At 43.0% G+C, this 27209-nt stretch overlaps 1 protein-coding gene and 1 long non-coding RNA gene across 3 annotated transcripts in view; one reads left to right on the top strand and one right to left on the bottom strand.

The window, feature by feature from the left end:
* Positions 1-5179, top strand: part of BCO1 (beta-carotene oxygenase 1) — a 38227-nt gene extending 33048 nt beyond the window's left edge. Inside the window, exons 9-11 of the mRNA XM_070397977.1 lie at positions 945-1039; positions 2238-2349; positions 4231-5179. Coding sequence (XP_070254078.1) covers positions 945-1039; positions 2238-2349; positions 4231-4454 — 431 coding nt within the window. The 3' untranslated portion in view covers positions 4455-5179. The remainder of the gene's footprint in view (positions 1-944; positions 1040-2237; positions 2350-4230) is intronic.
* Positions 5180-6062: 883 nt separating this feature from the next.
* On the bottom strand, positions 6063-27029 carry LOC138997231 (uncharacterized). Of its 2 annotated transcripts, none has more exons than XR_011468921.1 (3): positions 26786-27029; positions 18723-18918; positions 6063-8384 (listed from the first exon to the last, which is right to left on the bottom strand). It is a non-coding gene; the product is annotated as an uncharacterized lncRNA (long non-coding RNA). The 2 variants fall into 2 exon arrangements; XR_011468922.1 differs by lacking the exon at positions 6063-8384 and adding an exon at positions 17735-18142.
* Positions 27030-27209: the final 180 nt, after the last annotated feature.

Genomic DNA, 27209 nt, shown 5'->3' with positions numbered 1-27209 from the left:
AGATTATATGTCTTCCCATCTCAGGAATCCGCTCCCCTTTGCTCCTCAGTGAGCCTGAGAAGCATTTATGCCTTGGTCCTTCTCAGGAGGCCTTTCTGTGGCAGCTGTCCCCATGCCTGCTTCCTCTTTTCTTCGACATTATATTTTCATCAGCAGTTGGCTCCAACTACCTGGCATATTTCATCAGAGGGGGACTTTCATTTTTGTATTCAGCCTTAGAAACTGAATTTGACATAACAGACATATATCAATATATATGCATTCACATGGACAAAATTTTAAGGGTTTTTTTAAATTATAAAAGCAATAAGTACAATGAAAATTTCACCAAATGAGAAACCTAGTGTACAATATAAACTATAAGGAAGTTATCACCCCAGCAATGCTTCTAAACTTTTCTCTTTATTTTTTAGCATAGTGGATATAATTCTATTATCAGCCTTTTACACTTAATCTTTTGATATGAACACTTTCCCATGTTATTAAAATTATTTGTAGATATTATTTTAACATAAGGTTCTTATATGAATTCGACAGATTTATTTAATTATTCCCCATTGACACTCCTTTACACAGATTCAGAAGTTTCTTTTCACACCCACACACACGTGTGTGCACACATGAGTACTTTTTTTTCTAAGAGCTTTAAAAAATTGCAGTGGCTTCTGATTTTAATCGTGCAATTATTTTTGATTTCTATCTTGGATAATTAAAGATTTTTATATACTTAAGTAACTTGCTCCTAACCTTCTACTAGAGCCAGGATAATTATCAGAGGTTCCTTCCCCCTGCCTGGTGACTACCCTGATCCAATCCAGGGCCTGAATGGAGTTCAGGGATTCTGGCCTGGGAGATGTTTTTGTGGAGAGGGTGCCCAGCCCTGCACAAAGGGTGATGTCCTAGCCCTCAGGATGGGCCTTTGTCAGCTGTGTCCTTCTTTCTAGGCTTAGAACTGCCTCAGATCAATTACGCTCACAACGGGAAGCGATATCGGTATGTCTTTGCTTTTGAAGTTCAAAGGAGTCCCATCCCAAACAAGGTACTGAGTCCTGGGTAATCACCGCTTGCAACAGTCCTGTCTGTCTACAAAGCTAGGTTCTCAGACTGGGTGACCTTGATTAGAAGATGGAGGGCAAGAGGGAGGTCCCCTGGGGGACAGGAGGTAGGTCAGGGAGTAAGGCCAGTTTGGAACCAAATACATTTGAAGCAATGATGAGCCCAGGGAGGGAGCCGTACCTAGTGGGCTGAAGCTCAGGAAAGAGGCCACGGCTGGAGTTTATCCATTGATTTCTTTATTCTGTACGTGTTTTTTGAACGCCAACTATGTGCTACAAGGTAGTAGGCAATGAGGATAAGGAGTTATACGGGGGGATCCCCTGCCCAACCGCTCCAGCAGGGAGGGTATAGCTGAAACTTGGAAGATTTAGTTGTGGTTTGTTTCAAACTAGTATTTGTGGAACACTTGCTGTATCCCACGGAATAGGCTAAGTGCTGTACAGATACCACTTTTATCTTCATTTTTAAACAATAAAATGGGAAGTCTGAAAAAATATACAGTGCAAAAAAGTACACACTAAGAAAATAAAGTTTTCCACACACATGTACACACCCCACAAGTTACTTCCCACTAACCCCATACCCTAAGGGAAATAGGCGTCCTGGTGATTAAGAGAAGTCCAGTGATCTGTACTTTTAAAACAACAAAAGAATTGTATTATACTTTATTTTTTAAAAAGATTTTTTATTGATTTTTAGAGGGAGGAAAAGTTGAAGGCAAGAGAAAGAGAGAGAGAGAGAGAGATCGATTGGCTGCCATCTGCAAGTCCCCACTGGGGATCAAGCCAACAGCCTGAGCATGTGCCCTGTCCAGGAATTGAACTAGCAACCTTTCAGTGCCCAGGGTGATGCGAAACCAACTGAGCCACACCAGCCAGGGCTATATTATACTTTAAATGTTTGCATTGAATATGTTAGTTTATTTAACTATAGAAAAATTGCAATGTGATACCAAACACCAGATAAATTCAGGATTTTTGTTTTGAAAAGAATTCAGTGTGTAGTGTCAGCTACGGGTGGCAGGAGGACCTTTGCTTCAAGTTAGAGGAGGAAGCTCATTGCTTTCATGACTCCAAGATGTCATGTTGGAGTCTACATTGGAGGGGCTTAATCCTCTTTCTCTGTGGGATAAGCATGCTTTCCAACAAGTCATCTCCATGTTTTCCTCTTTGGATGTGCAGATACTAAAATATGACATTCTCACAAAGTCGTTCTTAAGATGGGGAGAGGAGCACTGCTGGCCGTCGGAACCCGTGTTTGTGCCTACACCAGATGCCAAAGAGGAGGATGACGGTAAGACCCGGGGAACGGGAGCCCACCCACTGTACTCTGCCTGTGATCACATCCTCAGACAGAGACATCATTTGGGGACAGTGGCCCCGCCCACATCACACAGCTGGGGGAGTCACGCTTTGAAACCCAGGTCTGTATGAATCCAGAACTGCAGGGTTAGGGAGTCCTCAAGACCACCCATACCTCTGACACCAACTACGAGTTTTGTGGTCCCCAAGACCACCCTTGGTTTCAATAGAAGGGATCACAGAACACACTGAAAACTGTTCCTCTCATGGTTACGGTTGATCTCAGAGAAAGGATGCAGATCGAAAGAGAAGAGGTGTGGGGGGCAATGTCCAGCAGAGTTCCATGCATGGAGCTCCAGTTGTTCTCTCTGGGAAAGTCATGGATGCCACCTTCTCCCCACAATACCCGTGGAGTATCACCAACCAGGGACACTCCCCGGAGCCTTGGTGTCAGAGCCTGTGGGGAGTGGGGGGGGCGGGGGAGCTTGGCCATGTAACTGTGGTTGACCTTTAGTCTTCAGCCCCTCTGGAGGTCAAGCTGACTCTGGCTTAAAGCTTCCATCTAAGTCCCTTTGTGAGGGTAGGTTATCTGGCTGGCCCCAGGTTAGCCATCACCTCCTGGCATTGAATTATTCGCTACACAAAAGTCCACTTCCCAGTGAGCAGCACCACCCTTTCCCAGAGTGTAGAATCTTGGTTTTAAAATTCACTTTCATGGCAGGGTCAGAGTTCTTCATTATCTAAGCGTGTAACTTTTGGGGGAAGGAGCACCTAGAAATGTGTGTTTGAGGCCCACCTTGCTTTTCTGGGTTTCCACATGACAGATGGTCCTTTCCCTCCTTGATTCTGACTTTGACCCAGAAATGCCCTGCCTACACCCATGAGGGTGCTAAGGATGGTAACAAGAACCCTGGGTGGGGCTGCCCCACAGAGCCTGCCAGCTGCTTCCCTCAGGTGAGAAGGGAGCGGTTTTCTACCTACTGATCATGCATGGCATGGCTCCAGGCTGGGGACCCCGTGTCACTGTCATCTCCGAGGTGGGGGATTGTAGGTACCACCTCCTGCTGAGGCCGGCCTTCCACTGGGCTATGAGAGTGTGTGTCCCATGCATTTTCTCCATGGGCAGGGAGTAGCATTGTCTTCATTTCACCACAGGAGAGGCTAAAAGAATGAAGTAACTTGCCCACGGTCACACGCCCAGTACCTATAGAGATAGGATTTGAGACCAAGCCAATCTGACTTCAATTATACTCAGCCACTCTGAAACCTGGGAGGCCCTGGGACAAAGCACAAATGTTAGCTGGAAATTTATGTGCATTATTTTGTTTAACCCTCTGTTCCTTGAGAGTGAGTGCTTAGAAAGTTTCCATTGTACAGAGGGGGAAGCTGAGGCTGCCTTGAGGTGAATTGGGCTCATTCAAATGCCATTTGAGTGTAACTAGTCTGAATTTAGCCACGTGTCGCATATTAGCCTAAATGCAGCATCGAAACCAATTCTCTCTAATCAGTTTCTAAATAGTAGAGAAATAGCCATTCTGCAGCACATGCAGTAATTTACAAAGTGCTTTTATGATTCATCATGCAAGAGATCCTCTCAGCAAGCCCGTGAGGGGAGGGGCATTATCCCACTCTACAAATGAGGAGACTGAGGTAAAGGGACTGGGCTAGCCAGGGCTGGAACCAGTTCTCCTGACTCCCAGTTCCCTGATCTTTCTCTTCTGCTCACACAGAATATAAAACTCACTTTCCTTCTGTTTTGATAGATACTGACATTCATAGAGGATGGGGGGACATAGCTGAGAAGCTCGTCCCTCCAGCTGGAGGAGGTTCAAGGCTGCACTTTTACAAAGTGTCTCTTTTTGTTTCCCCAAAGGAATTCTCTTATCGGCCATTGTCTCCTCCGATCCCCAAAAGCTGCCTTTTCTGCTTATTCTGGATGCCAAAACTTTTGAAGAACTAGCTCGTTCATATGTTGATGTGGACATGCACCTGGATCTCCACGGGTTATTCATCCCGGACACAGACTGGGACCCAAGGAAGCAGGCCTCTTCCCAGGAAGTCCAGGACAGGGCTTCATCGCAAACAGGACAGGCGTGAGCGGCCCCACGAGTAGGCTCCTGGGGACACAGGTGTGATCCCTCTCTGGGTCCTTCCTTTCATTTGGTGCTTATTCTTTCAGTGTTTGCTTTGAGACAAATGTTTGGAGATAGAGCTTATCAGTATCTTTCTTTCATTTCATTTTGGCCATAAAAACCTTGTTTGAGCATTGATCAAATATTTATTGATAGCTCTAGCACTTCTAAGAAAGCCCCTTTCTGCCCTAGCCAGTTTGGCTCAGTAGATAGAGCGTCAGCCTTTGGACTGAAGGGTCCCAGGTTTGATTCCAGTCAAGGGCACGTACCTCGGTTGCAGACTCCTCCTTGGCCCGGGCCCTGGTCAGTATGTGCAAAAGGCAACCAATCGATGTGTTTCTCTCACATCGATATTTCTCTCTGTCTTTCCCTCTTTCTTCTATTCTCTCTAAAAATCAATGGAAAATATCCTTGGGTGAGGATTAAAAAAAAAAAGAAAGAAAGCTCCTTTCCTATAAAGACCATGACCATAAATCAGAAATTATGTTGTCATGTATTCATCGCTCTTAGAATGACAGAGAAGCGATAAACATTTATCTTTACTTCTTCCTCTGTCCCCTTCTCTCCCTTTCCTCCCTCCATTCTTTCCAGTGGGCTAGATTGTATGTCTGGGAGTTCCAGCCTTCTCCCCATGCCCTGTTAGTAAATTATGTGGCCAGGAAGGCATGTTGCTTTGTGGTCATTCTATGCAAGGCTTGACATACTATAAAATAATAAAAACTTTAAAGTCTCTTCAGACCTTATTTTATTTTTACATGGCTTCCTTCCTCTGAAGTTCTTCTAAGGCAATAAAATACAGTGGCAGAGCTAGATGGTTGGTAGTAAGCTTGATGGTTCATTGTACAGCCAAAGCTTCAACAGATGGGTGTGGGAATCGCCTTTTACAGGAGGGGGTTAAAGATCTGGACACTGACCCGACTGGCCATGGCTAAGGGCCCAGGATCCAGGATTGAGTCCCAGGCCAGGGCTGGCTTGAGGAGCACTTGCCTGATGCTGAGAACCAGGGCAGCAAGCCACACCCGTGTGTACAGGAAAGAAGGTTCTCCAAGGTGAATGTGCTGTTAGGACAGACCAGGCATTTGAGGCAGAGGTGGAAGGAGCATGGTGGTGGGGATGTAGGAAACTAGGAGCAAGCCAAGCATGGTCCCATGTGAATACTGCAAGCCCCAGGGATGTGCCTGGTGCCTGGTTTAGAGAACCAAAGGCAGGCTGGATAGTTCCCAGATACCTATGGCAAGGGGTCAGGGAGGCCTGGGACTCCACCCTTAGTGTTGCACCTGCCTACTCCCGAGTCTAGATTTCATTCAGTCAACAGAGGGGATTCATAACATGTCACAAGGATGGGATGGAATCTCCCATGACAGTGCATGGGTACTCCAAGGGGGAGGGGAACAGATGGTCTTGGATTTTGCCCTGCAGCTACCCTGAAGCCATATTTAGTTTCTACTCAAATGTAGGCACCATCAGGTCAGGAACATTTTTTTAAATTTAAACTTTTATTGGAATAATTATAGATTCATGTGCAGTTTTAAGAAATGATAACAGGAGATTCTACATGAACTTTAAAGTTTTCCCCAATGGTAACATTTTAGTACAATATCACAATCAGACTATTGCAATAGACCAATCCACAGATATTATTTGGATTTTCCCAGTTTTACCTCTGTGGGTGTGGGGGGCGGGGGCAGGGCGGTGTGTGCGTATGTATAGTTCTATACAATTTTATCACATGTATAAGTTCCTGTTTCCAGCACTACAGTCAAGATACTGAATAATAGTACATTGACACAAGGATGCCTTGGGTTGCTTTTCTATCACCACACCTACCTCTCTCCCATACCTCACCCCTGGCAACCACCATTTCTAAAATTTTATCATTTGAAAATGTTATGTAAATGGAATCACACAATATTGACCTTTGGGGATTGGCTGTTCTCACACAGCAGAATTCCTTGAAGATTCATTCAGTTTGTTCCCTTGTTGGGTATGTTTTACTTACTACTTTATCCTCAACATCTAGAACACTGCAGGCAGGTTCAGGTTCTCAATAAATATCTGTTGAATGAATGAATTCCCTCAACAAACAGATTCAACTCGATAATGTACCAACAAGAAATGGATATTTATTTTACTGAGGATCTCCTAGGAAGATGAGGAAGACAGTTCACATGGACCCCAATGACAACACACAAAATTCCCATGTAGGTTCCTGCCATGTGTGATCTCTAGCCTAGCTCTTCCCCTATTGGTCCCTCAGAACCTCTTCTGTCCTCCCAGAATTTCCATTTCATGCAAAGCTTACAGATCTCATTAAAAAAATCCGGACCCTAAAGATGACAGAATGAAGACCATCCCATCTTCCTCAGACTCTCCCCCAGAGGTCTCAGCACCTCCAGTCTTGACAGAGCACATCAGGAAATGCCATCTGTGGTGGCCAAAGAAAAGGTTAATTGATGTCTGCATTCAGGTGGCAGAAGTGGAAAAGGGTTGTGACAGGGATAGTCATTCACCTACTCCTTATTCTATTTTAAATATTTGAGAAGAGGGCGGAATGAAAAAATGCTTCCCCACCTCCATTCTACTCAATTCCCATTGCCAAACAGCACCCAGACCTAATCATGAAAAAGGGTGCAGTTCTGCGGGGAAGAAAAATATGTCCGTGGTGGTTTGTTTACCTTGTTTAAGATGAGAGGTGAAATACCAGACTGATGAGGAAGCTTGGCACAACAAATCCTTTTTTCTCAGTTTCAAACGCACCAAAGGTCAGTTCCCATGATATCTGACTTTTCTTGTACCTTAATTCCATCGCATTTCATACACAGGCCAGGGTAATGAGCTCAAAATGCTGCAGGAGCTAAGACTCATGTGCCTTTCTTCAAAGCACCACAAGACAATCCATCCTATCCTTGAGCCTGTCTTGTTATGCTCCAGGTGGGTGGAGTACGTGACCAGGAAGCTCTACAGGAAAAATCACTCAGCTGTTTATTGCTCTGGGAAAGCCACAACATTTCACAAGTGCTCTAAGATGGAACCCCAGGCACACGGTAAGCTCTCAAGTGTTTGCTGACACACTCCCCTTTTCCTTCAACGGTTTCTCTAAGTTGATTCCAAATCAGGAACAAGCTGGATCTATATCCCCAGACAACTCAACTCATGGAAAATCTAAGTGCATTCGAGCTACATCAGCAGTATTGGTTCGTGTTCATTTCTTCCCAACCAAAGTTACCAAGCATTGGGCTGACTCCATTAAGAAGGTTGCTTGTCCAGGTTAAAGACAAACACCTTTGATCACTTCTTAAGTTGTTTGAAGACTGTTTGGGTGGTTTTTAAATGAGAAGTCTTTCCCATGGCAAATCAGGACATGCAGACAGAAAAGTCATGACCACCTTCCTCATCATCCAGCAATAAGGGTGAGACCATGGCCTCAACACCAACTTCCTTCTGGGGGTTCATTTAAAATTTTTTTTTAATTTATTGGGGTGACATTGATTAACATTAGCATAGAGGTTTCAGGTGTGGGTTTCAATGTTACAAGATCTGTATATTGCACCCTGTGCCCACCACCCAAAGTCAAATCTTCTGTCACCATATATTAGGACTTCCTTCACCTCCCACCCCCTTCCCCCTGGCAACCACCACACTGCTGTTTCTGTTCACGAGTTTCCATTTTATATCCCACATATGAGTGAAATCTTATGGTTCTTAGCTTTTTCTGACCGACTTATTTCACTTAGCGTAGTGTTTTCAAGGTCCATCCATGTTGCAAATGGCGCTATTTCATCCTTTCTAACGGCCGAGTAGAATTCCATTGTGTATATGAACCACATCTTCCTTATCCAGTCCTCTATCACAGGACACTTTGGTTGTTTCTGTGTCTTGGTCACCGTGAGCAATGCTGCAATAAACATAGGGGTGCATATATCTTTGTGACTATATAACTTCAAAGTTTTCGGGTATATACCCAGGAGAGGGATTGCTGGGTCGTATGTTAGCTCTATTCCCAATATTTTGAGGAATCGCCAGACTGCTTTCCATAGTGGTTAGGGGTGTAGACTCATCAGCCAGGTGCAGATGCACACAGGCCTGGCTGCACCAGCTGCTGGGCTGCATGAGGAAATGGTCTCTTGAGGTCAAGCAACAGCCAAGAAGCTGATTTCCTCAGACAAGGTGAGCAGAGGGATATGTGGCGGCATTGTGGGGCCCCAGCCAGCCTCTTCTCCTCCTGGTGATCAGGAAAGGCTTCCTAGAAGTGGTTGGATGGAGCACCCGGCAAAGTCCTTGTAGGCTGAGGGTGCAGCTCAGGATGAGGATTTGCAGGTGGATGTGGGTTAACTGAACGAAGCAGGTGGAGAGTGAATTTCCTAAGAAACAGCAGTGGAGTGAGAGAACTGGGGGATTTCCCTCCCTCTGGTTATTAAAGTCCTATATGGTCATTGTAGAACACCTGGATACATTAAGAAAAGGAAATGAAGGCCCTGGCTGGTGTTGCTCAGTTGTACCAAAAGGTCACCCGTTAGATTCCTGACAGTAGGGCTCCATCCCCAGTAGGGGGCATGCAGGAGGCAGCTGATCTGATGTTTCTTTCTCACATTGATGTTTTTCTCTCTCTTAATCTCTACCTCCCTTCCTCTCTCTCTAAAGTCAACAAAAACATATATTTTTTTAAAAAAAGAAATGAGGAAGACACCACAAAAAGGAAACCCCTCAATCATTCTGGTGTGGGTATTTTTTCCCCAGTTTAACATTTTTTTGTGTGCACAGTTTGCATATTAGCAATCACTTTCTAATCTACTCGTCCGTTAATAACCTGTTGTCGTTTTTTTCACAACGAATGATTCACGCATTTTCCCAGGTCACTAAATTCTTCTAATGAGTATATATTACTTCATCTTTGGGACGTGACACGATGTGCACTACCCTGCTGCTGGACATTTAAGTTGGTGGTGGTTTGGGGCTGTTACAAGTCATGCCAGTTTAGTAGCTCTGTGCCTGGGTTTCAAGAGCTCACCCCTCTCCCCGGCTCTGTGTTCAGGTGCTTGTTATTTTCTTTGGCTAGATTCCCAATTTAGGATTTCTGAGCCAAAGTTAGAAAAACAAGGTTTAGGGTGTTCTTTGAAAGGCCAATGGGTTTGGTTTGATTCATAGGAAACGGAGTAGCCATTCTAGAATCTAAGAGACTCAAATGGTCAACGTGGCTGTAGGGCTGAGAAATCTTTATTTCTCAGAAACAGAAAAAAAGTGGGTATGGGTACATGCTAATATGACTTTAGTCCAAATCTCCCCTTCTTCCATTTCCTTATTCTTTCTTATTCTTTGTTTCTTTCCACTCAATACATATACTTGTTCTTTTTCAGTCATATATTCATTTCATTCATTCATTTCGTGTTGGCATGTAATTGTAAGCAAAACCAGTATCTCAACTGTCCTCAGGGAGCGAATGGCATAGTACAGGACACAGTACCAAGGAAACAAGCCAACACAATTCAGTGGAATGGGGATAAGAAAATGCTGTGCTGGGAGCCAGGGACGGCTGACATGTGAAGGATAGTACCAGGTAACTAGGTGATGTGGGTGATCCCGATAAAGAAAGGGGCGGTGCCTGGATCTGGAATCAGGAGACAACATGGGAAACTTGAAAAAGGAGGACCACAGAAAAGACAAGTTCCAACCAGACCCCCAATTTATGTATTCTCAGGTGACATGGAATTGGCATTAACTGAAGAGAAGTCTCCAGTGACTTCTTCAAGGATGGACAGTCATTTTTGAAAATAATACCTTTTTTTTGAGATCTAATTCACATACCATAAAAATCCACTCATTTAAAGGTTTCAGTGTATTTTAAATTGTGCAACTATTGCCACTAATTTTAGAACATTTTCATCACCTCCCCAAAGGAACCCTGTACCCATTAGCAGTCACCCCTTATTCTGCACCCCTCTTCCCCAGTTCTAGGCAACCACAAACCTACTTTCTACTTTATATATAGATTTGCCTATTCTGGACATTTCATATACATTGAATCATACAATGTTTGGGTTCTTTGTGACTGGCTGCTTTCACTTAGCATAATGTTTTCAAATTTCTCTATGTTGTCACATGAACTAGTACTTCATTCCTTTTTTGGCTAAGTAACATTCCACTGTATGAACAGACCATACTTTGCTTATCCATTTGTCAGCTGGTAGATATTTGGGTTGTTTCCTTTTTGGGACTATCATGAATAAGGCCGCTGTGAACATTCATGTGTAAACTTTTTATGTTAACATATGTTTTTAGTTCTCTTTGAATCTATTCCTAGGAGTGAAATTGCTGTGTCATATGATAGCTCTATGTTTAACATTTTGAGAAACTCCCAAACTGGTTTTCAAAGTGGCTACACCATTTTACAATTCTACCAGCAAGGTATGAGAGTTTCAGTATGTCCACATCCTCCCTCCTTGGTTATTGTCTGCTGTTTTTATTTTAGTCGTCCTAGATACAATGGAGTCTCATTGTGGTTTTGATTTGCATTTCCCTAATAACTAATGCTGTTGAACATCTCACATGTGTTTACTGGTCATTTGTACGTTGTCTTTGGGGAAATATCCACTCGAATCCTTTGTTGTTTTTATTTTTATTTTTTAATGTATATTTTTATTGTTGACAGTATTACAGACATCCCCATTTCCCTTTCCTTTGCCCCCCTCCACCCAGCTCCTACCCCACCCAGGTTTTCACCACACTATTGTCTGTGTCCATGGGCTGTGCATATAAGTATGTAAGTTCTTTGGTTAACCCCTTAACCCTTTGCCATTTATAAACTGAGGTATTTGTCTTTCTATTGTTGAATTGTAAGAGTTCTGTATATATTGTGGATTTAAGTCCCTTATAAACATATGATCTGCAATATTTTCACCTATTCTGTGCGTAGTCTTTTCACTTTTTTAATGGTGCCCTTGGACATACACCAATTTTTAAAGTTTTATGAAGTCCAATTTATCTAATTTTTATTTTTTCTGCTTTTGGTGTCAAATCTAAGAAATGGTTGCTCAAGCTAAAGTCCCAAAGATTTACTCCTATGTGTTCTTCTATTAATTTTACAGTTTTAGCACTTACATTTAGCACTGTGATCCATTTCAAGTTAAATTTTATATACAGTATGAGGTAGGGGTCCTACTTCATTCTTTTGCATATGGATATCTTGTAGTCCCAGCATAAAAGTCACATTTTAGGGTTTATAAATCTTCCAGGAAGGGAAAAAATGTAGCCCCTATTTCTCCATCATTCCCTAGAAGATGTTTCCTTCAACCAGTGAGAAACAACTCTGGGGCAGTCCTCTACTGGTCCCAGCAAAGCCTTGGTTCACAGACATGAAGACCAAGATGGAATCCTCTGTCAGTGGTGGTTGCCATGGCTCTTTCTGCAATGGAGATTTAGAACTCTTCCTCATCTCCATCACAGGGTCCTGGTGGAGCACCAGGTGAGTCCAGCATATAAGTGCTCAAGTCAGACTCATACACCCTGGTGGGATTTTCTAGAATTTTCTTTTTTTAAAAAAAAATATTTTTTATTGATTTCAGAGAGGAAGGGAGAGGGAGAGATAGAAACATCAATGATGAGAGAGAATCATTGATTAGCTGCCTCCTGCATGTCCCCAACTGGGGACCGAGCCCACAACCCGGGCATATGCCCCGACCTGGAATTCAACCAAGACCTCCTGGTTCACAGATTGACACTCGACCACTGAGCCACGCCGGCTGGGCTAGAATTTTCTTTCTTTAAGTACACCCACTGTGTTCCAAGAGGATTAAAAGTGACCAATGTTCTTAGATCTCCTACTCTATTCCAGGTGTCTTCGGGACAGGTGAAAGGCATGGATGGGTTCCCTGATTTCCCCTTCAGTCTGACATGTGGGTTAAGCAAACAAGAGGTTTTACCCTAGGTCAGGGTTCTCTAAATTACCATTATAATTAACGTCTACATCGTTGGTGCATTCTTCTCTATTTAAGGCCAGGAACTGAGCTTTCTTATAATAATAATAGCAATAATATGACAACAACTGATGTGTAGTGACAATTCACGCTGTGCCAAAAACTGTGCTTAAGCACTTCACATGGTGGTTCTCATGTAATCCTCACAACAACCCTGAGGTAAATCCTAGTGCCATTCCCATTTTATGGATGAGAAAACTGAGTATCAGAACAGTTAAGTAACTTGTCCAAGATCAAACAGATGTTTCCTGTGACTTCAAAATCCAATTTCTTTGGGATGGGATGGAGGGGCATTTTTATTTTCTTATTTAAAATTTTTTAAAATTTCTATTATAGTTGCCATGTATAATATTATGTTAGCTTCAGGTATACAATACAGTGATTAGACATATTTATAACCTACGAAGTAATCACCCCAGTGAGTCTAGTACAAAGTTCAACGTCTTAACCATTTACTTTTATTGACTTAATCTTATTCACGTCTTCATCTTAGGGGCTTGGTACAGTTCCTGGGACAAAGTGGGTGCTTAAGTTACATGACAGCACAATAGGTGAGAATGGGCTCCAGGTTCACAGCCTGGGTTTTATCCTCTTTGTCCTCAGTTTCATCATCCATAAAATAGACGTAGTACTTTTCTCTCATTCAAAGAGTTGTTGTGAAGCTTAAATGAAGAGTATCTGACACATAGTAGATGCTCAATAAAACTTAATTTTTATTAACAAGCCTTAAAAGCAGTGAAGAGGTTGAATCTTGGCACCCAACCCTTACTGATCATATGACCTTTGACCGTTATTTAATCTCTCTGTGCCTGTGTTTTCTCATCTGTGAAATGGGGAGAATACTAAAAACCCACCTTATAGGGCTAAATTTATGTTCTGAAAACCCATACAGAAGTGCCTGCCACATAGTCCCACCTCTGAGTTAGCTAAGATTGTGTGGGCAATTCACGTAGAGGATGCTATTCACATAACCTTGAATGAAGGATGTCACCCTTTCTTTGGGAAGAGCCTTACTCCTGGTGTGGTGAGAGAGGAAGGGGTTAGCTTCCCAGGCACCCAGAGTAGTACAATCCACATAGGAGTCCAATGGCATCGGAGGTGACATGAGCAAATAGAGCCACAAACCCAGTCTAATCGGGCATGACCAGAAGACCCTCGGATGGTTAAAGAACAGGGTCTCTGAGTTACACAGCCTCATGTAACAACCATCTCCTAGCACTAGTGTGCAAAGGGATTCTGCATATCAGGGCACAGAACAAGTGGTCAAGGATAGGACGTCACATGGCAGGGATTTTTGTCACTTTGGCACATTACTATATCCTTGTCTACAATAGCACTCGTAGTAATTTGCTTCAACAAATTTCCACAAATGTGGAGGCGTAAAGCAGCACAGGTTTATGCTTACAGTTCTGGAGGTCAGCAGTCCAAAATGAGTTCTATGGGAATAACATGAAGGTGTCAGAAGGAGGCTCTAGGGGAGAGTCTGTTTGCTTGACTTTACCAGCTTCCTCATTCCTTGGCTGGCGGCTTCACATCACATCACCCTTCTCCCCCTCCTTCTATAGTCACATCACTTTCTTCCCTTCTATAGTCAAGTCTCCCTCTGCTTCCTGCTTATAAGGCCCCTAATGCATACATTTAGGGCCTGCCGGAAAATCCTGGATAATATCCCTATCATAAAATCCTTAACTTGCCCTAGCCGGTGTCCTCAGTTGGTTGAGCGTCGTCCCATGCACCAAGAGGTTGCCAGTTCAATTCCTGGTCAGGGCACATGCCTGGGTTGTGGGCTTGATCCTCAGTAGGGAGCATGCAGGAGGCAGCCAATCCATGGTGCTTTCTGATCCATGTTTCTCTCCCTCTCTCTTTATCTCAAATCAATAAAAACATTTTAAAATAAAAGAATTTTTTTAAAAAAAATCCTTAACTTTATGACATCTGCAAAGTTCCTTTTGCCCTAAAGGTGACATTCACAGGTTCCAGGAATTAGGACCTGGGTGTGTTTGGGGACTGTTTTTTTTAGCCTACCTCAAGTAGATCTTAATGCACCCAATAAATACTTGTGAGTGAATGCCTGAATATTAGCCATTTAGTATTGTTACTGGCATCTTCTTGGCAGCCACCTTGTCTTCAAGCCTTGCCCAAACCTCACCGAAGTCTTACCTTCAGTGAAGATTTCCTGACCCTATTGCAACATTGCAACTTGCTTCCTCCATCACACCGCCCCCCATCCCTTAATCCTGATTGACTTCCTTTCTTCCCCCTCCCCACCAGCACTTTTTGCCTTCTGACGTACTGTACAATTTATTTATTACACTTAGGGGTATTTGTTCATCTTCCTCACTAGAATATAAGCTCAATTATTATATGTGGGACAAGATTTTTTCTCTGTTTTAGTATCACATATATCTTAGGGGTCTAGAACAGTGCCTGGCATATAGTAGCTGCTCAATACACAAGTGTTGAATGAGTATGTGAATGTCATTAACAAGTTTCCTTCCAGCAGCGAGTCTGGTTCTTTATCTTTCACACCTGATCGTCGCTTACATGACAGCGAAGGCATTGCCCTTGGTGAAGCCAGTTGATTCTAGATAACTATGTGTTATCCTATTCACCAGTCTCCACCCTGTTCCATTAACACGCTGGCAATTTTCATCTCTAAAACACAGATGACCTCAATTTTGATTTCTACCAAAACTTTCCAAAAGCTGGTAGGGAAAAGGATGGCTTGGCTTTGGATATTCATTGGAAGATAAACTTTCCAGAATTGAGATGATTGCAGAGTTGGGAGTGTAGGCTGGCCCTGGCTGAAGTTGCTGAGGTTTGCTATGTTGGATGTACTGTTTCTACTCCTCTGCCTGTAGCTAATGAGTTTGTGGTTTCTGCAGTTGGTCAGGCTCAGGATGTCTGCTGTAGAGGGGTCTTGAGCACCTGAGGGGGCATGGTAGAGGGCCTTCAGGGTGCCCACAGGCTTCCTGAAGTTGCATGTGAATTTATGTGTGTATGTATGTTAAGGAGATTCAGGTCCATAGCTTGGTTCAGTTTCTCAACAGGGAAAGTGAAGAACTTCTGCCCTGCCCCAGCTGTGTGGATTCTGGAATTTTATGGCCCATGACATATAGCTCAATTAGCAGGCTGTACACAACTCGGAAAGGAAAGGCAGTAATCTGAAAGGCATGTCCTCTTCCCCTCATCCTCACCCCCTAACACGTCCCCAAGTTATTGTGTTAAAGATGCTGAACCAGGTGCAGTTTCAAGTTGACCAATCTCAGTTTTGGCAAGACTTTGGGCTTTTCTTGAGGCCTCATTTTTTTCTCAGAGGCAGAATTGAGATGGCTCTACTTTCTTTGATTTTTGTGTGAATATGAAAGTGCTTCAAGGGTACAAAATGCCATAGAATTGCAAAGTATTAATGACCAAGGGAATATGTGCCTTTTTTTTTTTTTTTTTTTTTGCTATGTGGCAACAGCCTGACTTGTTCTCTACTCCATCCATCCGTCCATCCATCCATCTGTCCCATGAACATTCATTTCTTCACAACATGCATAAAAGCTACTGTATATATGACAAAAGCTTTATGTAAAACACTGATTTTCATAAACCTCATAAAATCATGAATAAACTCACGTTCAGAGAGCTCAGACCACTTGCTCAAATTCACATAGCTGGAAAGTGATTGAAAACTTAATTCTGCCTGATTCCAACAGTCATGCTTATCACCCACCAAAACATTCCTCAAGACAGAGGAGAGGGAGCCACCTAGCCTAGGAGGAAGGCAGGGGGAAGGGTCTACCAAATATAGCACCTTGAAATTTGTTTTACCTAAAATGCATGCACATAACAGATGATATGTTATAGAACTGTAACATGCTCATACTTGCAAAGAATTCCCCAGCAATCTTTTTTTAAAATATTTTTTATGGATTTCAGAGAGGAGAGGAGGAGAGATAGAAACATCAATGATGAGAGAGAATCATTGATAGGCTGCTTTCTGCATGCTCCACACTGGAGATCGAGCCTGCAACCTGGGCATGTGCCCTGACTGGGAATTGAACTGTGACTTCCTGATTCATCGGTTGATGCTCAACCACTGAGCCATGCCAGCCGAGCATCCCCCAGTAATCTTGAAGTACAAGTGATGCTTTGGGACGGGGGTTTACCCCAGTGTAGCTCTCTGCTACAATCCCTACCACATCCCCCATTTCCCATATCAGATGTTTGCTGCTTATGTTTGAGTCTTATCTTCTGGGTTGGACCAGAAGCTCCTGGAGGGCAAGATCTGAATCTGCTTCCTCCTTTCTCCCTCCCAAGGCCTAGCCCAGTACCCAGCATGAAACAAGTAAACATAATTATTGAATTCCTGCCTAACCAAGTCAGGTGGCCTGGGAGATACAGACAAGTACGATGGGGTCCCAGCTCTCAAGACATTTACAATTGGGCTGGAGAGGTCAAGGTTCCAGAGTCTGCTTGAAAACAATCTTCCTAAGACTGCTGGTTGGGACTGTGATACAGCAATAGAGGAAATGGTCTGTAATTAGACAACAAAGTTTCATTAAATAGGGCAAATTTTGTGAAAAGTGACAACCTGTTCCTCTGGAAAGGTAGCATTGTGTCAATTAAAGAGCACACCTTGAAGTCACAAAGTATAAATTATTGATGATGAAACCGCCATTTCCCAAGAGGGAAAAGTGGAAAGCACCTGCTCTAGATGCTATCTGTTTGCCGGGAGGGTCTCAGCCTCTGGTTGCTTGACCTTTGATGGTCACATTCGAGACTTAGCAGTGCAGATAAGCCCATGCTCCTTTTACCAAACTTGGGTAGGTTCTGGGTTTATTAGACTCCATTCTATTCATCAAATGTGAGCTCACTGTGATGTGATGGGATATGTAATTAGTAGCTCACAAACTTTGCAATGAAGCAGGGAGTCAAAATCCTGGTTCCTCAACAAATCAGCTGAGGGACATGGGACAGAGTTTCAGCTATCTGAGCCTCAGTTTTTTAAAGCATAGCCTGGAGATCCTAGTCCTTACCTTGTAAGTGCTGTAAAGATTCATTGGGGTAATGGACATAAAGCTCCCTGCATAGAGAACTGCACTAGGACCTCCACAGGTGGGTACTAGTCCCAGTGGCAATTGTAGAAAAATTAAGGAAGTGATTTATAATCTAAAGAAAACACCTGTCTACTGAAAAGACCAATATATTAGCTGATAAATGTCATTTGTATGATGGTTAGAACTATTTTTATTGTTTTTTAAGCAAATAATTACTGAGCCCTTACTATGTGCTAGACACTGTGTTAAACAACTGCACCTGGATAATCTCATTTATTCTGCACAAAACCATCCATACCAGGATCCACAACCATTCCCACTGAAGAACATGAGACTTGGTTGGCAGTTTAGGTAACATGCCCGGGGTCACAGAGCTGGAAAGTGACAAGCGGGGTTCAAACCTACCAGTCTGGCTCCAGAGGTAGACTTCAAGGCACAAACAATGAGACAGAAAGGAACCAGGGGAGGCTTCACAGAGGTGGTGCTGGAGCAGTGAGCAGATATTCAGACATCAGTGTCATGGGAGGAATCCAGGCAGAAGGAAAGCAGAGACAAAGAGCTGGCAGGATGAACAGCTCGCTCTGCTCAGGAGTTCCGGTGTCTGTGCAGAGGCTCTGGGATGGAGATGGAGGGGTCTAGAAGATGAGGGTCAGGAGTGAGGAGGGGCCAGATGGTGGGACACCTCATGTACCAAGCACAGGGACTAGGACTTTTACTTGGAGGACATGGGGGCCAATGAAGGTCGAGAAAGACAGAATCACTGGCATGTAGGAAATGTAATTTATCTGCCTGTGTTCAAAGAGAAAATGACTCTGGGCGGCACATCTGAATAATTAGGCCATCTCATATTTTCCAACTAAATTACTACTTTCTAGATGTTGTTTATGTGCAAGTCTCACCCTTTCCCCTGCTGGCCAATAAGTGCCTTAAATGTTGACTCTAATTGCTTTTGTTCTCCCACAAGTGCCTGATATATGATAGGTGATTAAAAATTCTGTTAAATGAATAAGTGATTGAAAGAATAAATGAATGAATGAGTGAGTCTCTGAAAAACTGAATTCTTAGTTGTTGTTGTTGTTGTTTGTTTGTTTTTTAAAGAAATGCATGCATTTGAGGTGGATCATAGACCTAAATGTGAAAGAGAAAAGAAAAGCTTCTAGAAGAAAGCATAGGAGGATAGTATCATGATTACAAAGATTTCCAAACAGAACTCACCATAAAAGAGAAGGTTGCGCCTTGGCCAGTGTGGCACAGTTGGTTGAGCTTAGTCCCATGCACCAAAAGGTCACTAGTTTGATTCCGGATCAGAGCACATGTCCGGGTTGCAGGCTGGATCCCCAGTGAGGATGTGAAGGAGGCTCGCTGCTCCAGCACCACCTCTGTTTTTCTCTCTCTCCTTTCCTCGCTCTCTCTAAAATCAAGAAAACATATTTTTAAAATGAGAAGGCTGATAAATCAAACTTCATTAAAGTTAAGAATGACTGTTTTATTAATTTGAAAAGATATATGCACCCCTATGTTCAATGGAGTGTTATTTACAATAGCCAAGATTTGGAAGCAGCCCAAGTGCCCATCAGTAGATAAGTATATTAAAAAAGCTGTGGTACATTTATACAGTGGAATACTTTTCAGCCATAAAAAAAGACATCATGGATGGACCTGGACAGTATTATGCTAAGTGAAATAAGCCAGTCAGAGAAAAGCAAATACCATACGATTTCACTTATATGTGAAATCTAGTGAACAAAATAAACTAACAGACAAAATAGAAACAGACTCATAGATACAGAGAACAGATTGGCAGCTATCAAAGGGAAAGGGGGTTAGGAGGTTGGGAGAAAAAGGTGAAGGGATTATGGACAAAACAAAACTCATAGATACAGACAACAGTATGGTGATTACCAGAGGAAAAGGGGCTGGGGGAGTAGAAGAGGGTAAAGCAGGAGATAAATGGTGACGGAAGGAGACTCGACCTGGAGTGATGAACACACAATACAATATACAGATGATGTGTTAATAGAATTGTAAAACTGAAACCTATATAATTTTATTTACCAATGTAACCCCAATAAATTCAATAAAAATTTTTTTTCAAAAAGAAAAAAAATAATGTCTGTTCATCAAAGACATCAGTAGGAGAGTAAAAAGGTGAGTCACAGATTGGGAGGAGAAATTTGTTTCCATATATATATATATACATATATATATATATAATAAAGAACTCCTCCTAAAAATAAAATTAAAATTCAATTTTTTAAAATGATGCAAAACTTGAATACTTTTTAAAAAGTTATCCAAGTGGTCAAAAGCATATAAAATGGTGCTCAACATCATTATTCTCAGGGAAATTAAAACAAGATGTCACTTCACACCCAGCAGAATGGTAATTAAAAGACTGACACCATCAATTACTTAAGGATGTGGAGCAACTGGACCTCTCACATGTGACTGGTGGGAGTATAATTTGATACAATCATTCTGGAAAACTGTTTGGCAGGATTTGCTAAAGCTGAACATATGCTCACCCTGTGATCCAGCAACTGAACCTGGGCACAGCTACCAGAGAAAAGAGGGCTATATCCACCTGATGACTTGTTTAAGGATGTTCATACAGCTTTATTATAACAGCCCCAAACTGGAAACAATCCAAATATCCATCAACAAAAAATGGATAAATTGTGGCATATTTGCACAATGGTATAGTCCCAGTAATAAAATGGAAGTATTTCAAAGACCCTGTATTGAGTGAGAAAAGCTAAATGCACAAGCAGCAAAATGGAAGAATTTCAAAGATGTAGTATTGAGTGAGAAAAGCTAAAGAACAGTAAAAACTAATCAATAGCAATATTGTCAGAGCAGTGGTTTCCTTTGGGAGGTATTGACTGGAAATGGACTTGAGGGAACCTTCTCGGTTACTGGAAATGTTTTTTTTATCTTGATCTGTGAATCACTTGGTGATTTCACAGGTGTATCCATATGGAACAATTTACTGCATGATATATCTCAATAAAGATGTTTTTTCAAAGATTTTTTTTTAAAAAGAGCCCTGGCCAGTATGGTCATCTGGTTGAGCATTGTCCTGTGCACCAAAAGGTTGCTAGTTTGATTCCCAGTCAGGGCATATTCCCAGGTTTCGGGTTTGGTCCCCAGTTGGGGTGCTGACAGGAGGCAACTCACATCCATGTTTCTTTCTCTTCTTCTTGCTTCCTCTCTGTAAAATCACTAAAAAGCATTTAAAAATGTGAAAGCTAATTCGTTTCAAAACTTGCTGGCTAAAGAGGTCTAACATATTTCAGAAAATATCAGATGAATTTAAATGTTAAAAAATAAAATTAAAGGCTGGAGCATGAAAGAAAAGGAGTCGAATGAGATGTCTAAAGGACTGGAGTAGGAAATTTAAATGTCAGATGGAGTTAGAAAATAAATTAAGTTCATCTAAAGCCTAGCATTAATGTCAAGGAGAAACAAGAAGTGAGGTTGTCAACTCAGACCTGGAGAGGATGTAGCTGGTAGGGCCCTGACTGTAGAGGTGAAGAGACTAGATTTTTTACTTGAAAGTAAACTAGAAGCTGGGCAAGAATGGTGATTGATAATAAACATAACAACACTTAGCATTTATTGAGCACCTACTATGTGCCAGACCCTGTTGTCAGCACTACTCCTATCCTCTCATTTAATCCTCACAACCACTCTCTAGAAGTTATTATGATTATTCCAGTTGTACAGAGGAAGAGACTGAAGAAGGGGAATAACTTAATCAGAGTCTCCAAGGATAGAAGAAAGAGGGGGGAGGCAGTGAGGAAAACCAATGAATTAAAGAAACTCAAATGACTTCACAGACATTTAAACAGATCTAAGTGTATTGGCTAGAATTTTAGGGGGAGGACAAAAATTCGCTATCTTTTACATGCTTTTGGGTATATAAACAACATCCAACACCCAAATCAAATTTACAGAGTACAAGTGCAAAGTGGTGTACCTTTAGGAAGTGAAATAAAGTTTCTTGCACTGGACTTAGTTTGGAAGACATTATTGGGGCAACCTATGCCCAGGGCTGTTATACTGTAACCTTCTAAGGTTTGGAAGTTTCCTTTCAGGTCCTTTGAATCATTCTTGATAATTCATCTTCCTGTAAGATTGGTAATGTCAGGTTAGACAGCAAGGAATGAAAAGGTCCAGTAAGCTTTTTCTTTCTCCCTCACCTCCCTCTCTTCCTCCTTCCCCCTCCTCTCCTCTCTTCCTCCCTTTCTCCCTCTTTCTTCCTTTTCAGTATGTTTATTGAGTACATATTATATCCCATGCACTGTTTTAAAGGCTGTGATAAACAAAATAGTTCCTGCCAGACCTCATGAAACCTGTATTATAGTAGGAGACACACAATACATAAACATGTATAATATTAGGTAGTAATTAAATGCAATGAAGAAAAATGAAACAGGTTAAGGGGAGGCATTATACAAGATAAGAGGCGGCCTTTCTGATGAGATGACATCTGAGCTCTGATCTAAGTAGAAGGAAAGACCAAGCTATGAGAATGAGGAAAGAAACTTTCGGGCTGAGAAATCAGCTGATGAAAAGGCCCTGGGGTGGGCATATGCAAGGCCTATTCAAGGAAGAGCAAATTCGCCCTTTTGGTTAGTGCACACGGAGGGAGAGGAGTGTTAGGAAACAAGGTCACAGAGGAATTACGAGGCCAGATCATATAGGATCTGTAAGGCATGGTAAGGACTTTGGATTTTTTTCCTAAGTTTGATGAGAAGCCATTGGAGGGTTTTGCACTGGGGAATGACAGATTAACTCGATCTGATTAAAGGGGTAAGAGGAGAATCAGGGAGAGCAGCTAGGAGGCCATTACAGGAGTCCAGGTGGAGTTAGCGTCTGGACCAGGGTGGTACTGGTGGAGGTTGTAAGACAAGGCAGGATTCAGGAGACAGTCTGTAGGAAGAGCTGCAGGGTTTGTTGGTGAATTGGATGAAAAGTGTGAGAGACAGAGGTCAAGATTGTCCTTAAGTTTCTGTCCTTTGGTGCTGCCATTTATTTAGAATGATTAGGTTTAAGGGGTAAAATCAGAAGTTTAACTCTGACATGTTAAGTTGCAGGTGTTTATTAGATATTCAACTGAAGATGTCAGATAGGTTGTTGGCTGTACCAGCTTGGAGTTCAGTGGGGACTTATGGAAAACAACATCTTAAATAATCCCTTATGGATAGAAAAATCTCTGTTCTTCTACCCATTCACATTTATTCATTTGGCAAGTACTTATTGAGCACCTAACTATGTGTCTGGCATTGTGCTGGGTGCTAAGGAGTATAGCATCGATTTCGACAGAAACAGTCACTACCTTCATTACAACTTAATTAGTTCACTGGTTTCTGAGACACTTCTCTGAATATTGTATAAATATAAAGAAGCAACTAAAGAGTTATAAATACTGAGATGTTCTCTGACTCAGCAATTTGGAAGAGCTTAGATTTTTGGAAAGAAATGGGCTATATATAGATTTGGATAAATGGCAGATTTACCCAATAAAATATATGCAGACCGCCTTAAAATGAATCAGAAGAGACTGTCTCAACCAAATTAATGTTTACAAAGAGTCAAGTTGGTGTAATGGAAAAGCTTACAGAGCTGGGAGGCAGAAGCTCTGGGGCTGTCTGTTCCGCCCGACGAGGTCACATGTATGATCCTGACCAAGCTGTGTGCTCATCTTACTTAAGTTTTCTCTTCAATAAAATAAATCCACTGGATTTGATGACTTGTAAAGAGCTTTCAAACTTTCATTTTTTCCCTTTGTATTAGTTCTTTTACTGGATTCCCATTCCTCTTTTTAACATTTATTAAAAAATAAAACCCCAGGGTGATTCTTCTCTTCTTTGGGGGATCGTTTTTTCAAAGCAAAGCAAAACTGTTCTCTTTTCTTTTTGCAAGTGAAATTGTTTTCTTATTTTTTTCTGATTGTAAAAAATGATACATGATCAGAAAAGCACAGAGAGTAAAAAAATCTCTACAATGATACCACTGAGGTAATTATGTTTTCACCATCATTGTATCTGCAATGTGTACCAGATAGCAGGTGCTTAATATCTGTTGAATGAGTGACTACTGTTAATATCTTGTGAACATCCTTTAAACAAAAAACAAAACAAAACAAGTCCTATTTCTGGGGGTTGTTTAGCCTCTAAACCAGAAGGGGACAGTTATAGTCACCAGAGACTGAAACTGCTGGGATGATATCGGATCTCTTAGATTATATGTTTCACAATAGCTGGTGTCTTACATCTATGGAATGTAGAGAGACAATAACAACAAATACACCATTCTGATGGCCATAAACAATATCAAAGCCAGCTCAGTTTGAGCAATATCAAGAAAGGCTGCAAAACAGTCCATTGCCCAACCAGGAGTGGCTCCTACAGCAGATGGGAGGGTAGGCTCTGCCCCTCCCCAAAATCCTTCTTCCTTTCCTAGAGCACTAGGATGAGTTTTCTTGGGGCACTTGAGTTCAACTCAACAATGTCTATTGAGAGCTTAACATCCTTTTGATTGTTAACTCCCTTCTCAGTAAACCAAGATGGGTTTCTGATTACCTCTGGGAATGAATTAAAACCAGATCCTGTCTGCAGACATATGCTGCATCTTTATTTCCCAAATGGAATTAGTGGCTAATGTTGGAAAAAACATCCAATATGTGAATCTGAATGTTCAGATCTCTTGAAAAATGGCTGGACTTGGCACCACTGGGCACGTGCAATCAGCTGAGGAGCATCCTTCCACTTGAGACGGGTGTGTGTCCTTCAGCTCCCTGTAATCCCACCTACCCCTATTGTGTTATATCCTGCCTCTCCTGCTCAATTACTCAACTTGCTACCTCTAACTAATTAAGTAAAAGAATGAGGGGGCACCCAGTAAGCACTCTGGAGAAGCACACAAACCAACTTATAAACCAGTTAATTACAGTGCGGTGAAGGCCATGCAGCACAGAATACATGAACATGGCATAGCATGGGAACTCTGCCATGAGAAGCTGGTTGGAGGTTCCCTGAAGGTCATTTTGAGCTGGGTTTTGAAGGATGAATGTGAGTTATTCAGGCAGGTGGGTTGGTGGGGAATACTGCAGTGAGGGTGGTATTGAAAGCATATACAAGTTCTTCTGCTGATTAGCTGCCTGTTGCATGGGTGACCCTCTGAAGCCAGCAACTACCTTGCACCTGAGTGATGCTGGTCTGTGTACAGCCCTCTAACCAGGTCCTCTCATTCCTTCCTTCTGTCAAAACATCAGAGAAGGTGCATCCTTACCAGGAAGGGCCTGCCTGACTAATCCCCACTCACCTCTTCAATTAAGGCAACACTCCCATTCCGGGATAACTGGTTACCTGAGGGTGATTCTGTTATTTGAGCTCTTTGTTTTGTTTTGGAACCTCTGACATTTGAAGAGTAGACCGGCATTCCAAGCAATGAATCAATAAGAACCCATCAAATGTCTACATGGTATAGAGAACTCTCTCTGTCCTGGGTATCATTTTGACCTTAAAAACAACCCAGCTGAGAAAAAAAGACAAATACACTAAAAATATAGAATGCGATTCAGAAAACATTTATTAAGTGCCTGGTATTCACAGTTTTTTAGATTCCTCCATCGACCTGCCCTAGCCCGTGTGGCTCAGTTGGTTGGAGTGTTGTCTCGTGCACCAGAAGGTTGTGAGGTTGTGGATTCGATTCCAAGTCAGGGCACATACAGGAGGCAACCTCCTGATGTCTCTCTCTTTCATATCAATGTCTTCTTTTCCTTCCTTCCTTCCTTCCTTCCTTCCTTCCTTCCTTCCTCCCTCCCTCCCTCCCTCCCTTCCTTCCTTCCTTCCTCGCTCTCTAAAATCAATTAAAAAATAGTAATCCCTCCATCCAACATTCACTGAGCACTACAAGGCACTGTACTTGGCACTTGGAAACAGAGACACACTAAAATACACAAGCTAGCAGGTGACATGAATAAATAAACTCATTACAATAAGTTTCCTGCCAAAGCAATGTTCGAAACACAGCAACAACTTGGGAGAACAGTGTTGATTGCTCCCTGGGATACTGGGCAGGTATCATGGTGAAGAAAGGCTTGAGTTGCTTATCTTGTTTTTTACTTATTTTACAACATAAACATACAGAGACTAGTACAACAAACCTCCATGTACCCATAACCCGGCTTTAACAACCAATCACTCACAGCCACTTTTGATTCACCTGTACCCCCACCTGCTTCCCTCCATCCCTTCCTTTTGTTTTGAAGCTAATGCTAAACATTTTTGTCATTTCACCCATAAATACTGAGCTGTGTTTGAAGGGACTGTACATTTCTGGATCTTTCACGGGTAACATCCTTCTTCTCATCTATCCTTTTGCCAGTGACTCCAGCGGAGTTATATACTCTGATTCCTACCAGCAACTGCAGAGCCTTGGCTGATTCAGGGTAAAGACCCAAGACTTTATCGGAGCCTTGGGCTGAAAGAAAAGGCTGAGCTGATCCCTTGAGAACCACAACCCGCCTTATCTGGAACGCGGGTCACATTCTTCTGGCCCTTGGTCCTCGTAAAACTGCGATTTCTTTAGAAGCTTATTGAGCACCTGTTTGCAGGAAATGGCGGCTACATTCCCCATTCCCACGTGCCCTTAGCAGCCTCCGGGCAAACCTCGGACAGAACAGGGCTCGCCCTAACAGTCAAGCGGACCCAGGGTGGCTTCCTGTCACCGATGATGTCTGGCCTCTCTCGCTTCCGCCCCTTCAGCGTTGCCTCTCTCTCTGAAAGGTCCCAACACCCAGGCAGTTACTCAACCCAGAACATTATCCTGGACTCCCTCCCTCACAATCCTGTCTACTCTTTGCAAGCCAACCACTGTTGTCCACCGCCATCATCAGCCTTCCTTCTAGGCCACCGTTCCCTTCCCTCAAGTACTGCAATACAGAAGCATCATTCTGTCTCTGGAACACAGGATCGATCTCTCTCTCTCTCTCTCTCTCCATGCAGCCGCGGAGTGATCTTTATAACAACCACTACCCGCTCAAAACCCTTTCCCGGTTCCTAACACCTGCAGGAACCAAGACCAACTCCCTTCCCACGGCCAAGGAGGCCCTGCAGAACGCAAGACCTGCCGCTTCCTTCCCCAGCTTCCTCTGCTACCTCTCCTCCCTAGGCCGCAACCTAATCGCTCTTTCAGAGCCTGTGTTCTCGCGTCTCGGCTCTTACTTGGGAAGCGGCTTTTCTCTCAAACAGAATGAGAACTACACCTACTGCGTCCTTGCTCACAGGCTAGTCCACAACACTAAGAAGTCATCGTCTTCAGGCTGCAGACGGAGAGGTGAGGATGGGCACCGTGCCCGTGGCCACAGCTAGAGCGCAGGAGCCGAGACTCGGGGTCCAGAGGCCACCGGCTCCACCACAGAGTCCCCGCCGGCCGCACAGCCCTACGGCGCCGCAGCGATCCCTCCCGGCAGTGGACAGCCTCTGACGGCGCGGGGGCGGCACCCGAGGGCCCTACCGGGGAATGACGCTTCTGATTGGCTGCCTCCAGCGATGGCGAGCGAGAGGGCGGGAGCAAGAGCGTGGGGGCGTCGCGGAAAAATGACGTAATGCCGCGGCTCCTTAAAGGTACCGGCCCCTCGCTCCGAGGATGGCGCAGGCGCGGTCCGAAGGCTCTCGCTTGTTCACGGATCAC

Source organism: Myotis yumanensis, unplaced genomic scaffold (assembly GCF_028538775.1).
Source record: "Myotis yumanensis isolate MYYU_CA2020_CCGP unplaced genomic scaffold, mMyoYum1.0.hap1 SCAF_18, whole genome shotgun sequence".
NCBI lineage: Eukaryota > Metazoa > Chordata > Mammalia > Chiroptera > Vespertilionidae > Myotis > Myotis yumanensis.
The sequence above is the reverse complement of the archived record's forward strand: the minus strand, read 5'-3'. Positions and strand labels throughout refer to the sequence as shown.